At 41.5% G+C, this 13,892-nt stretch overlaps 1 protein-coding gene across 1 annotated transcript; it reads right to left on the reverse strand.

Annotated features, from left to right (window-relative positions):
- Window positions 1-6: 6 nt before the first annotated feature.
- On the reverse strand, window positions 7-12,886 carry LRP11 (LDL receptor related protein 11). The gene is made up of 6 exons (XM_008637874.2): window positions 12,705-12,886; window positions 10,084-10,225; window positions 7,897-8,022; window positions 6,990-7,199; window positions 1,463-1,564; window positions 7-1,189 (listed from the first exon to the last, which is right to left on the reverse strand). The coding sequence occupies exons 1-6, from the start codon at window positions 12,708-12,710 to the stop codon at window positions 1,035-1,037; spliced, it is 741 nt and encodes a 246-aa protein (XP_008636096.1). The 5' UTR covers window positions 12,711-12,886; the 3' UTR covers window positions 7-1,034.
- Between the last annotated feature and the right edge of the window lie 1,006 nt (window positions 12,887-13,892).

Consider the following 13,892-nt stretch of genomic DNA (forward strand, 5'->3'; position numbering starts at 1 on the left):
AGCAGGAATCCTACACTCCGGAATCTCGGGTAGAAACTGCTGTGTGCTGCGTTCTCACGCTGTGGGAGGGTGGCGGGCTGGGCGTGGAAAAGGCTGAACAAGCCCTGAGCTCTGGAGAGAGACACAGCCCTGGGATTGTACATGGAATCATAGAGGGGTTCAGGTTGGAAAGGACCTTAGGGATCATTTAGCTCCAGCCCCGCAGCCATGGGCAGGGACACCTTCCACTAGACCAGGTTGCTCAGGGCTCCATCCAGCCTGGCCTTGAACACTGCCAGTGACCGGGCATCCACAGCTTCTTTGGGCAGCAGTACACGACTGCTGTTGAGCACTGGAAGTCCAAGCTCATCCACTGAGGAGTTGCATTTTTTCATTTCAGCATTTAGCAAGCATGGCTCTCTGCTATCAGCACAGAGGTTTAAACTGAGTGAAAAGAAGATGCTTTTTCCTTAAATCCCAATTTTCTTTGCAAAAGCTGGCACTTAGATAGCAATTACGTTTAATTAACAAAGCAAGACACATTTTTTTAATGAAAATGCTCCCAGTGCATCAGGTGGAAAGAACACAACACAAGGAATGCATTGGCTGGAGCATCCCGGTCCCCACAGTGGTGGCAGCACTGAGAACAGCAAGGTGGCCCAGGCTTCCCCCCATGCCTCAGCCAGCACAGCTGGGCTGCGGGGCCTTGGCTGCTCCAGTGCCCTGGCCCTGGGGCATGCTTGGCCATGGCTGAGATCACAGCTGCTGTGGGGAGGGCAAGGGCACCCCACATCCAGTTTGGGGCCTCTCCACCCTGCAGTGTCTTCTGCACAACAATGAACTGGAGCTACTCGCTAGAGCCTGAACACTTCTTGTTTTCTGAGCAAGGACATGTACCCACGTTTTGTATTATCACCAAAGCGAAAGCGTACGTTCTTCATCTTGCAGGCTTCTTCTACATTTGAAAATTAACTAAGGATTTTGGTCCTTTTATAGAGGCAGAGATTCATGGACACAGGAGAAAGGGGAGAAAACAACTGACCCAAATCCAATATTTAGAGATACATCCCATTGATGAGGTAATCGGACTCTTCAGATGTAATGGGTCGAGCTTTCTTAAGCTTCTGTTTCACTAAGCGCAGTCTGCAAGCAACCATAAGTAGCAGCAAAGCAGTGATTGCCAAGCCTAAGGCTAAGGGTAACACAGCACCTACAATGAGGTTAAGAGAAATTACATTTTATTTAACACAGTGAGATGCTGGCAGAGAAAACCTGAAATTGTTCTTAAAAAATACAGCTAGTCTGTCACTTAGATGTTAGTAATTGGAACAAGTCATGCTATGAAACTAAACTGTATGATCATCTTAGGGACAGTTCAGAATATATAAGTACATTATTCAGTTCTTGACCATTTTATCTGTATCTATAGCACCTGACTGAAAAGCTGATGTAATCCAAAATGAATTCACATGGTTGGTCTTACCTGTTTCTGGGACTGGACGACCACTTCCAAGCTGTTCTCTCTTTGGCACCATTATGCCATCCCCATTTTTATCATCTGTTCTTTTCCCTGAGGAACTGTTATCTGCACATAATCAAGCAAAATAAATGAATACTGCAGTTCAGTGACTCAGGAAGTCTTATCCACAGGACACCAGAATTAAATAATGTGAAGCGCTTAAATTACAGGGAAAAACAAACAAAAGAACAGCTTAAGAACTTCTGACTTCAACTGTGTAACTTGCATTTTTGAAATAATGTGAAATTAAAGCTAAAATGTAAATTCAGTTTTGCATTCCAAACCACAATGCATCTAAACCAAAAGCAAGGGCATTTTGACTGTGCTGTGATGTATTCACTGGCAGCCTTTAGAACTGTGACAGAGCTAACAGAAACACACTATGCTACAAGATCTTTAGAATATGAATGTGAAATGTTGTAATTGGAATTACATATAGTGGTGGGTGTCAAGGAAGTGTTTAAGTCAATTAGCTTGGAACGTGCACTATGTGTAAGGCCCACACACCACCACCAGCTCTGAAGAGCCGCAGAAGGTGTCCCTGGCAGTGGCAGCAGCAAATGCACACAACTGCTGATTAAAGCTTGGATTGTTTCATTGGTACTGTCATGAGGTCCAGGCTAATGTCCCCACTCTAAGGCAGAACGCAGCCTCCCAGGCTCTGGCTTTACTGCCCTGCCATTTTGTCTGGGGGTGCATAAACACGAACTTCATCTGCAGGGAATGCTGTAGAAACAAGCTGTGGCCTTCTTCTCGTTGGGCTCCTGATGTTGTCCTGGCATGTAAAGTGAGCTTGAAAAAAATCCTAAGAGTGAATGTACTGGCTTTAAAATATCTGTATGGTACCAGAGCTGTGCAAGACCACCTCAATGTAACTGACACCAAAACGAGCAGCTGTTTTCTGCTTCTGTTCTTCCTGAATTAAATTAAACAAATATTTGTCTTTGTTGTGGAAATACCCAAAAGACATCAACTCTTTTTGAGCTGCTCCAGCCTGCATCTAAATGCCTGTTTAGAAATTTGTTCCCCTGCCATTTAAGGAAATATTAAAATCAACTGCTTGTGAAGACATTTGGCAAATATTGAGAGAAGTTTAGTTGGAAATTTTTGCAAGGGTAGAAGAATAGAATCCCTTCAATAAAGCTTGTAGGGTTTTGTTAGGACTTGTGGCTGTTCTTACATGATTGGAGAGACTATCAGAGTCAATGCTGCTCAATATCTTATCTGTTATCTCTAGAACACAAAGAGCAATTTCCCCAAAGTTTAGGAGCCTGGCATAAAGCATATTACATGGGTTTAATTTGATTTTCACTTTCTCTTGATTTTCTAGTCTGTTTTGAGGAAATTGCAATTTGCAGCCCTTTCCAATTACCCTAAATTACAGATCTAGGTTATGGCTACTGCTGTGGGTGCCTCCGCAGTAAAAACATGACTAAGGCTTGGGTACTCAGTCAAATGTTGTAATCCCAGCCCTGAACAGCACTGCACAACAGCTGGCACAGGCATCCTGGGAGAGGCAGAGACCCTGTGCCAGGGGAATGCAAAGCTGTTATGGTGATTTATACACTTGGGTTGGCTGTGCTGGGGAGTGCAAATCTTCAGGCTGCTCGTGAATTCAACCTGTCTGCATGACCGTGTTTGCTACTGGCCACTGCTCCTTAGAAACCAGCCCAGTGCTCACTGCAGAGTGCGGTGCTGCTACTGTGTGTTTTCTATAGTCATCTGCAAGTGCAGCAGTGCCAGAATATGCAGCTGGGCTTAAGAACTTCCCTGGAGAAGGACTCTGGGGCTATTTGGAGGCAGCCATGCAGAAATGCTGCGCTGGCCTTTGCAGGACATGCAGTCTGGATTACTTTGCCACGGAAACATATCTGCAGAGAGAGAAAGGACTCCTTTATTGACATTACATGCCTCTTCCTCCATCCACTCCCAACTTTGAAAGAAAATGTTTGGCCTTTCAGCTTGGGCCAAGGTAAACAATGAGTCTGTTGCAGAAGACACAAGTGCCATGAGTGTCTGAGTGGTTTATCTCTAAGTTGCACTTGGTGTTCCTCTGGACTTGCCCTGCTGTAGAGGAAGCCCATTGAAAAGGTAGGAGTGCAGAACAAGATTTATCCGTTGTCAACAATCAGTGATTTCTGGGGTTTTTTTTTTGTTGGTTGGTTGTGGTTTTTTCCTCTTTACTGTGAACAGATTCCCTGTTAGGCCAGGCAGAAGTTTTAAACCGTCCTTAACTTGGACTTGAGCATTTTCATACTTTAGTGTAAATCCTTAGAAAGTTTGTATCAAGTCAGAGCTAAGCATGAAGGACCACTGTAACGAAGGTTAAAGAAAATTTGGAACAGAGAAACTATTAAGAGAAAATGGATTCTGGAAAAAAGTTCACCTAGTATCACCCTCACAGGCAGAAAGCTCATATATCTGCTACCAGGAACTATCTCACAGTCCAAAACATTACAACTTAGCCCAGCTCCTTAGGAGACAAGGAGAAAAGATAAATATGGTAGTACTTGACAAGGAGGTCTCTTTATTAGACCCTTTATTGAATTCTCAAAGATGAAAGCTGTTTATGGAGAGGTAAGCAGCAGAAGGGACATGCTTTTACTGGTACTTTAGCCACCACTTATAAAAAAACAAATGTAAAAAAAGAAAACAAAGCAACTCCCCAGTCCTGCAACGTCTTGGGAAAAACTTTTCTTCTTTAAAAATCAACTGAAAGTTCCTGTATCAAGCATCAAGTCTAGCAGCCAGCTGGAATGTGCCACATGCTGTCTCCAGTAAGGTAAAACCTTCACTTACTCTACCTTGAAGTCACTGGATTTCAGAGCATCACGTTTTCCTCCCTGGATTGTATTTCCATGATGATCTGAAACTGTCAGCTGAGAATTAAGAAAAATGTAGCCCTGAATGGAGCACTCGCAAGTAAAAAGCTAGAACCTGTGCTGCCACTGTAAGGCCATATCCCCTAATATGTACCTAAAGTAGACAGCTTTTCACCAGTGACATTAAAACCACTAAAGCTTATTTTCAAAATTTATGTAAAGTAGTATGTAAGAAGCCTGGATGTTTGCAATGTCAGCTTCAGGCCAACAAGAACATGATTGCCTTGGTCCAACAAAGACTTTTACAGTGACTCAGAAGCAGAGGTTCTACCTTGGCATCAGCAGCAGCAGACAGTCCCTTCCAGAACAGGATTTCTGCCAGTGGAATTGCTGAAGTTTTGAGGCTGCTGGTATGATTTCTGCTCAGCACTGCTTACCTCTCCTCAAAAATGCATCTAGCAATTATTGCCCTCCTGGACACATTTCCAGATGAGCTTCATGGAGCTGCTCCAGCATTTCTGTGCCTCTCATTTTTGTATCACATAATTATTAGATTTGTTCTCAACCTCCTTGAGATGGCAGTGGTGGAGGGAAGTCTAATCAATGGATCTGAGTGGATTTTTAGGAATAGGTTAGATGCCTGTCTCCTCGACTCCATAAAGACTGTGGTGCTTGCCAGTGAGCCTGTCTGGACCTCCGTGAATCACTACCACACAGTATGGGACTCCCAGGAAGTTTAAGTATCTGCAGGAGAAGACGGCAGCTCAGAGCGTGTTTTGGCAGAGCAGGTTTGGCAGCTGCCCTTTGGACCCATGTACTTATTAGCAAGTACCTCGTACCCCTTCATGTCCCAGCCCATGCACCCTACCTGGAATTGATCCGTAGGCAATTTTAAACCTCGCTGAGCTCTTTGCTGCTTTTTTTGGTTAAAAGTATTGGGCTCCTGGGTCAGTAAAGACTGGATCCTTCTATTCCACAGGGAAATTATTAAGCATCTAAAGTTAAATTTTGACTGAGCCTTGTCAAAAGAGCGATATTAAACCCAAAAGAATTAAAGCAGCTTTAAATCTTGCCTGTTGAAAATTAGAAGATTACAACAGGTACTGGTAGTACACTAATCACTGGAGCCCCATCACACTTTTTTAGTTTTATAAGAATCTTTTTCTTTGCTTGTCTACTGCTGTGCAAAACACTACCTTTAGAGCAAAACTGGGGCAAGTAAGTTACTGTACAACGGGTAAACAGAGAAAATGATTATGCAAAAGTGCTTTTACATTGCAATTCCAGTTATAACCCCTGATTATCAGTTGCTAAAGGTGGTGACCTCAGTTCTGGTTTTACATCTGGATTCACAAGCCAAATGATTTTTGAGACCGACTTAGCAGCTGACTTTCCACTGGAGCCTGCAAAGCCCTTTGGAAGTTTGATGTTTACTTTGGGTGGCCCCATATCAGGTGTCACTCAGGACTATCTGAGTGAGAAGGGTTTGAAGCAGACTTCAGAATTTTAGTCACTCCAGTGAGGAGCACTGAGGTCATCTATACTTCCAGAAAGAGGGAAAACAATTTGAGACAGGATTTTGCTGTCAGTTGCTACACATTCATTCGGGGCCATCAAATTCTTAAGAACATTGTTTTCACTCCCTTTGCAGAGTGTTCACAGTGTTCCCTTTGCAGAGTTTTCACTCCCCCAGCACTCCACAGATGAAGTAAAAGCACTTGAAGGAACGTTCAGGTGCCAACCAGGGCAGTGCCCTTTTCCAGAGTCAGCAGCAGAGGGCACTGAGCACTGCTCTGTTGTAACTGGAAAATAAAGCTGGTTATAAATAGCTGTGTCTTGGGGCACATGAATCAGTCAAAACCATGAAGAAATAAAAGGGGGGGGGTTTGTACTGATTTTAGGCTCTGTGCACACAGTTTTGCTTTCATATAATTGACATTTCAGATTATTGTAATTCATCAGCATGAACCTCGGAAGGCACATCAATTTCATTGCAGCTTCTGGAGCTTTACCAAGGGCAGGGCTGGGGCTCTGCCTGTAACATCACACGATGGCTCACTACAGGCTTGCAGCTACTGTGCAGAGCAATACTGGGGACCGGTACATGGACACCTGAGGTAGCTTGTTACCAGAGCCTGAGACTTTTCTGTAGTGATCAAAGACTTCTCCTGCCCTGGAGACTGAGTTCATAAAAAAAAAAAAAAAGGCCCATAATAGTAAAGATGTTCGTTCAGGAGAAAAATAAAAAAAGAAGTAATACTTAGCACCAGGAGAAAAGCAATTACTCTCACCCAGGTTGAACAGTACTTTATTACGTTCTTCTGAAGTACTCCCCTACAGATTTAAAGAGCCTTAATACATCAGCCTACACAGCTGAACCTGTGGCAGAATTTGTATTTAGTTCACTGCACATTTTGTTCCTTAGACTGTATTACTTCCCTAGCATTCCTACATTTTAAATTTCTTTTTGCACCTACTAAAAAACAGACTGACAATAATAAATGAAAAACAACTCAGAACTTCATTATTACAGGTTTCTTTTGTATTTTTTTACATTTCAATTTTTTTCCTCTTAGCCAGGCACCAAAAGACAATTAAATTAAATTTAAGGTGCAAGACACTTCCTTTCTTTAAGGAGAATGATTTATTGAAACTGATTCAATTCTTACCTGGCACAAATCCACTGATTTGTTTCTTTGGTCCCTGAGAAAGCGATTGGTTAGACACGTCTGCATCCACTGAGAGAAGTGGTTGATTTCTGGCAGTGGCTTTCAGGGTGTTCTCTGCAGAGTTTTCCTCTGTGTTTTCAGCCAGTCCTGCAGTCCTTTGCTGGGTAGTGCCAAGAGCTGCATGTGTCACCGTTTTCCGACCCGAGCTGACTGCGAACAGAAACAAAAATTTTTGTACAACGTTGAAGGGAATGGAAGAGTTATTAAGGAAAACTCTCCAATATGGGCCTTGAAGTGGAGTAAACAACTTCCTCAGGTTCACACATATGATGAAATGTGAGTCACAGATTCCTAACAACTGCTCGCAAGAGTACAGTCATGATCCCTACAGTGAACTCCAGCAACTAAAATATAATGAAAGAGTGGTTGGCCATTGTGCCCATTCACCTTCTGATGGTTTTTGCTCACTTAGCTGAGCATGGGCACATGCTGAGGGATGGCTAATGAAAGCAAACAGCGTGATGGTGATCCAACTGGTTCCCCTGCATGCCCACAGTGTTTCAGATTCATGCAAGGTGTCTAACATCACTGCGAAGGTACAAAAAAAGCCACTCTTTCAGATAGACACCATGGTTCTAGTCCTTGTTTCCAGAATCATCATACAAGTGAAAAACCAATCTTTTAACTGCTGAACACAAAACCTGTCACTTAGGGACCCTTGACAGTTTTAATATGCTTTGAAGAAAATTTCTGAGCACCTGCTGTATGTGGATATTAAACCTTCCGATGTGCAAATTCTGCTTGCTCACAGGGAGAGAGGCCACTGAAGCGGTATCATCCCCCTTTGGTTATTGAGGCTGTGGTTACTTTCACAATCCACTGTGCCACTGTGCCCTGGCACACTTACGATTCTGGCAGAAAGTCTCATCTGATCCATCAGGACACTGTCTCACACCATCACATGCAAACGTGATGTCAATGCAGCAGCCATCATCGCAGATAAACTGGTAGCGAGAGCAAACCCCAACACAGGCTGTTGAGAAAAAATTCCCAAATTACCAAAAGAGAAATCCAAGTAGTAAATACTGAGTCAGTGACTAAAATCTGCAGCACTGAGGAAAAAGCAAAACCACGCTATGTCAAGAAGCAACATGAACAAGGGAGAAAATCCAGACTCAGCTGTGTGATGTCATACCGACACGGAAGCAAATACAGGCAACAGCTGTTCCTGGCACCTTCCTCACTTGCCTGGCAATCTCTTTACTACAGGAATACTCAGCCTGGAGGCTGTTGCACCTTACACCTTGTGCAGCACCCTTACAGTGCTTTGAATTCTGCTGGCCTAAGCTGAAAGGAGATCTTCCTAGGCTTAAAAGATGCAGGACAGTCCTGAAAATAAATAAATGAATGAAATCTCTGTGGCTGTAACTGCATACCTCCAACACGTAATTCCTACTACATATCCATCCTGTATTTCTGACAATATGTTGTTTAACATGAACACATATGGACTATATGGGATCTTTTATGGCATGTTTTCTGCAACCTAATTAAAATACTTAAAAGAATGCTCATCATTTATTGACATCAGCAATCCAGTGACTTCGATACTGTACAGACCAGAACAGGACTAGGTCATGTTCTCACAAATGACTTTCTCCAGAAAGAACTGACTGTGCTGCATGCTTTAACATTTAGTTTCCCCTGGAAATGGAGAGTATCCCTGGATGTTCCATTTTGCATACTCAAAGCTTTCCTGAAACCCATTCTGATCCTGTAATTATCAAGTGTTTACATCTGTGCTTTTGTCTTTCCAATGTAGTTCATCACTTTGTAAAGCACTATCAAGTTCAGTGCTTGATTAGCGTCGTATGAGCAAACTGATTTGCATAAGGGAGTCACAGCCTTTGGCTGTTATCCTGCTGTGTACCAAACGCTGCACCACACTAAGGGAAGGATGCCAGGAATGCAGACAACTTTTTAAAACTCCTAAAATCTGAAAATGCCTCTCCTTAACTTCAGCACTAGTAACAGCACGGATCTTGCATGTATTAAGGCATCAGGGACTGGTTTAACTATAGCAGTAGCACTTGAATTGCTAACGTAGCTGGGGAATTAGAAAAATTTAAAAAACAGCAAATCCCCTATGTGCTCCATACAAAAGATACCCCAGACACCTACAGCAGCAAATAAACAAACCAGCAAACTTCTCTGGCTGCTTCAACTGAATTAAACATTAATGAACACAACTCTATCATCCATTACTGGAACACAGGCATTATTAAACAGATTTTTTTGTAATACCAGCTTACTGCCACAGTGACTACCCTCTCACATAGAGATATTGTGCTGGTGCAGAGCAAGATTTTCACTGGTTCTGCTGAACATGGTGTTAACTCCATTTAACTTTTACTTTGAGCCAGAGCAGCAGATCTGCACTTGCAACTTCTTAATTACAATGTAATTAGAAGTTATAACATTAAGAGCAGGACTGACAGCCACTGAAATCTAACCTACTTTCTAGCTTTTATGCTTTTTACATGTTTCTGAAGCTCAGAGCTTAAAAATGATGGCTCAGTTCCAGTTTGTTTCCCCAGTAGCATATGGCTTCAATGGCAACCATCAGACAGAAAAACTTAAATGCATTAAAACATAAAACCATGCCAACTTTTAGACTACAGATGCAGGTCAGTATTATTATTAGTCTGCCTCAAACATACTATTAAATAATTTTAACTGGGTCTTCCCTATAGCACAAGCCCTGTCATGTTGCCCACACCATCTGACTGTTACAATGCACCTGATACCTGTGGCAGTATCTCACCTTTCCAACCCTGCATGTTTATTAGCAATATTAGGACAAATACTCAGTGCCTGGAAGTATTATTGCTCCGACAGGCAAGTGATGCTCGCTTGTTTCCTCACTTTGAAAGAGCGATTCAAAGCTGAAAGAGATGTCATTATGTAATGAACAATGGCAAAATAAAACACTGGAAATGGAGACTAACATTTTTGCCTCTATCAAGACCCTTGCTCTGCTCTGAATACCATACCCTGGTTGTCACAGAGGCAACAGCTCCCGTCATTTTCTCACCTGCTGCAGAATGAACCATGGGCAGAACGGTCACAGAGACGTTGTCAGAGCTCCGCTGACCTGCAGTGTCTGTCACCATTAGCTGGAAAATATACCCACCTTCCTGAATGTGGGACAGTTTCAGTGTTCCTGGTTGTGGGACCTGAGTAAAGACACACAGTAAAAAAAACATACTGGCACAATGGATCCATCCATCCATCCATGCAGATTAAATACTTCTCTGTGGTCTAGCCAGCCTACTCAAGCATGTATTTCAGCATGTTACATTTCATCTCTTTTTTTACATCCATTTGTAAAAAAAAACCCACACAACATTTAGGTAGTGTTTTTCATGATACATTCAGTTAGCTGGAGCTGTGGATCTCAGCACTGGAGAACCAATAGACACATACATTTAACTCAATTTTTGAGTAATTAGAAATGTAATTTTAGAGGATAGGCAGTAAAATAATGGCCTTTTGCTCTTTATCAAGTTAGTCTGTAGACAATATATATGGATCCACAGAAATGACTTTTCATGCCTGAAAGAGAACATGAATTTTTTATTAATATGGTCATAGAATCCTAGACCTACCATTATAGAAGAGTGTACTAATAAAATACATTTTTTCTCTCTGTGAAAAAACTTCCTAACTGAAATTTCTTTCCTTTTCTATTTACATAAATGCACTCAGTTATCTGATCAGACTGTTGATCTTCCTGATGGAGCGTATGACCCCTTAGAATTTTATTCTTTAGTGTATTAAAGAAATTATTATGCTCTAGAAAACACCTGCTGTTGTTCACTATGATTGCTGGGAGAGGAAATGTGGTATTTAAAACTCATGAGCCATGGAGTCCAAGTCCCTTCCCAGGGCAGAGCCAGGGAAATGCCACTGACTTCTCAATTCACCACCACTCCTCCCAGTGATCTCTGCGCTTTCCTTTTTGTCTTCATGCTGCCCTGAAGAATGCTGGCCTGTATGTGCTTTCACAGAAACTTTGGCTCAAAACAGATAATCAGCATTTTTAAAAAAACCCAACCCCTTACTGTCCTTAAGCGTCCAGGAGCTGTGCAGCTACAGCGTGGGGGTAGCAATCAGAGAAGCAAACTATCTAAAAAGCAATAATCAGTGACAATAGAAAAAAACCCTCTTCCTTCTACAATATGATAAGATCTCTTTATAGTAGTCCTTCCCCCTCCTCTGCCTTCTATTTATTCTTTGGTACATAAGAGCAATGCAACAGCTGCCTTTTATCCTACTTAAACACACTCCCATTCTCCTTGTAGCTATGGATTCATGCATTATTCTCAAAGAATAAATGACACGAAATCCAGTAACTTCAGGGCAGTAACCAAAGCACTAAAGACATCAACTGAAGAATGCATGAAAAAAAATCACAGTTATTAATTCAACTCTAAAATTTAAATTATGACGGCTAATCACCAAGGTACCTATCTGTAGGAGAAATCCCAGCTCATTTGAACTCAATGGAAAAGTATTTATTTAAGCATAAATGTGTGTCAAATTCATTTTCTGTTAACAAATACACAGAAGCCACCAAGGTTAATGAGAATTTTGCAAGTTTAAATGGACAAAAGACTTGTCTCTATTTTATGGAGTGATTTTGAGTAATATCAAAAATATAAACTTTAAATTTTTATTAAAATTTTTATTTTTGTCTTACTCTATGTTACTAAATCACAGATTAATTTGAAAGTATTTAATTGCTCTTTAAAGAAAATAATGTTGCAAGGGGTTAGATTAACAAGTCTTTGATAATGAAGTGTTCATTTTATCCAGATGATATCTAGCAACTATTCTTAAAGTTTCATTTTGGTTCACACTCTCTCACCTTTAGATATTCTTCCTGCTCTAGGTGGAGTTCCCAGTGTGCCCTGGATATTGTGGGCTGTGAACAAACTATGAGTAGAGCCTGTGGATTTGAGACATTTTTCCTTTATTTTTCTGCTGATCTTAGGGCATTCACTAAGAAGGCTAAGATGAAGAATCCCTCTCTTGATTGTTAATTTTAAATTGAAACCAAAGTGCAGCAGAAAATGTATGGATAAAATATCTCATAAGGTCTACATCACACATTTCTTTGTACCTTCTCCATAAGCACTGACAGGAGACTGTTGGTGAAAATCCCTTATTATTTTTAGTAAGTGAATTACTGAGGGGTCTCTAACTGGGGTGACAGAAGCTGAAAAACAGGTGCAGTGAGTACAAACAAAGCAGAGCTCAAATACAGTAGAGTATTATCATCTACTTGTTTGCTGCTGGCTGTCCCATGCCATCCAGGATAGAGATTAACTGTGTAAGCCACTAGAAATAATCACTGGTACAAACTCCCCAGGGACCTCCTTCACTTGAGGTCTTCAAGATGTGACTGGACAGATAAGATAATCTCACTGAGGCTCCTTGTCCCACAAACAGTTGGACCAGATGATCTTTTGAGGTCCCTTCCAACCTGGGCTGCTCTACATTTCTGTGAAATAAATGTTCAAGTTGTACAGGCATCCTAATTCTGGTGCCTGGTAGACAGATTTGAATATATTTAATATTTTTAGCTGTACATTTAAAACTTGAACACAACAGTCTGGAAGTGACTGGCCATGAGGGGGACTGCACACGTACCTGCATTTCAACCGATGAGTCGCCCTGCAGCAGTGTCCACTCATAGTGCACAATTCCATGGTCATCGGAACTTTCTCGGCCATCCAAAAGCACCCAGTCCACAGGTGACTGCAGCACAATGTCTTGGCCCGCCTTACACTGTGGAGGCTCATCATAGTCTTCTTCTTCAATAAAAAAAGAGAAGATCAGTTATTTATGAGGGAAGGCTGAGTGATTTTTTTATATGAAACACGTTTTTTTCTTGGTTAAGGTATTGTTTCACTTCTTTGCAACTTCCTGAAAGAGGAACACGTTCATTAGTGCACATTTTGTTAAGCAAAGTACTATCTGCTTCAAGTTTAGTTAATTGTCCTACGATGTTGTCAGGAATTAACATTAGAAGCACATGGCATAGAAAACCTCTCTAGGTACTTGGATGTTTTAGCAATGCAACAAACAGGACTGTTAGCATCAGTGTACCTTTTTAATCTGAACTAAGGAAAATAGGTTTAAATATGGCTTACATGCAGATGGCAGCTACAGCACCTTTTTTATACCTTTTATAGTGCTCTGCATAATTCAATAGGCTTCTAGTCCCTATTTATAATACATCATTATAGGAATGAAAGATCTATTTAGCATAAGTTGGCATCCTGATGAAGGAGTGTACACGATGATTAAAAATCATCAGAGACCACCAATTTTAAGTGTCTTATTTAAGACATTCAAAGCTTGATTTTCAGAATATTTAGGATTTGTAGCATTTTGCTATATTCAAAGCACAATGCTTATTGATTAAAATTGTGAGTACTAAATACTTTTGTCAGTCAGACCACAAGCTTTTGGGTTAGACTAACAAAAGTCATGATCTGTTAGGTGACACAGACTGTCAGAAGCGGTTTAAGTCATTTATTCTACAACCTTCAAGCAGTGCAGGGAAGAGAGAGGGGTAAAACCTGGTTCTACAAGTCAGTATTTAAAAACTTTAGCCACAAGATTGCATCTTTCTGCAGTTCCCCACTCAAGTTTCATTCCTTCTCTAGGCACCCTGAAGTGCCAGGATGCCCTTTGCTCTTCAACCTCTGCAAGGATACCCTGTAAAGGATATTGATGTTATGCTCAGAAAAGCAATTACTGAAGACAAGGTTGTAACTTCACTTCCTGCAGGCAGAGCCGCACAAGGAAAGGTGCTTTCCCATCAGTGTAGGG

This window comes from Corvus brachyrhynchos, unplaced genomic scaffold, assembly GCF_000691975.1.
Source record: "Corvus brachyrhynchos isolate BGI_N302 unplaced genomic scaffold, ASM69197v1 scaffold14, whole genome shotgun sequence".
NCBI classification, from domain to species: Eukaryota; Metazoa; Chordata; class Aves; order Passeriformes; family Corvidae; genus Corvus; species Corvus brachyrhynchos.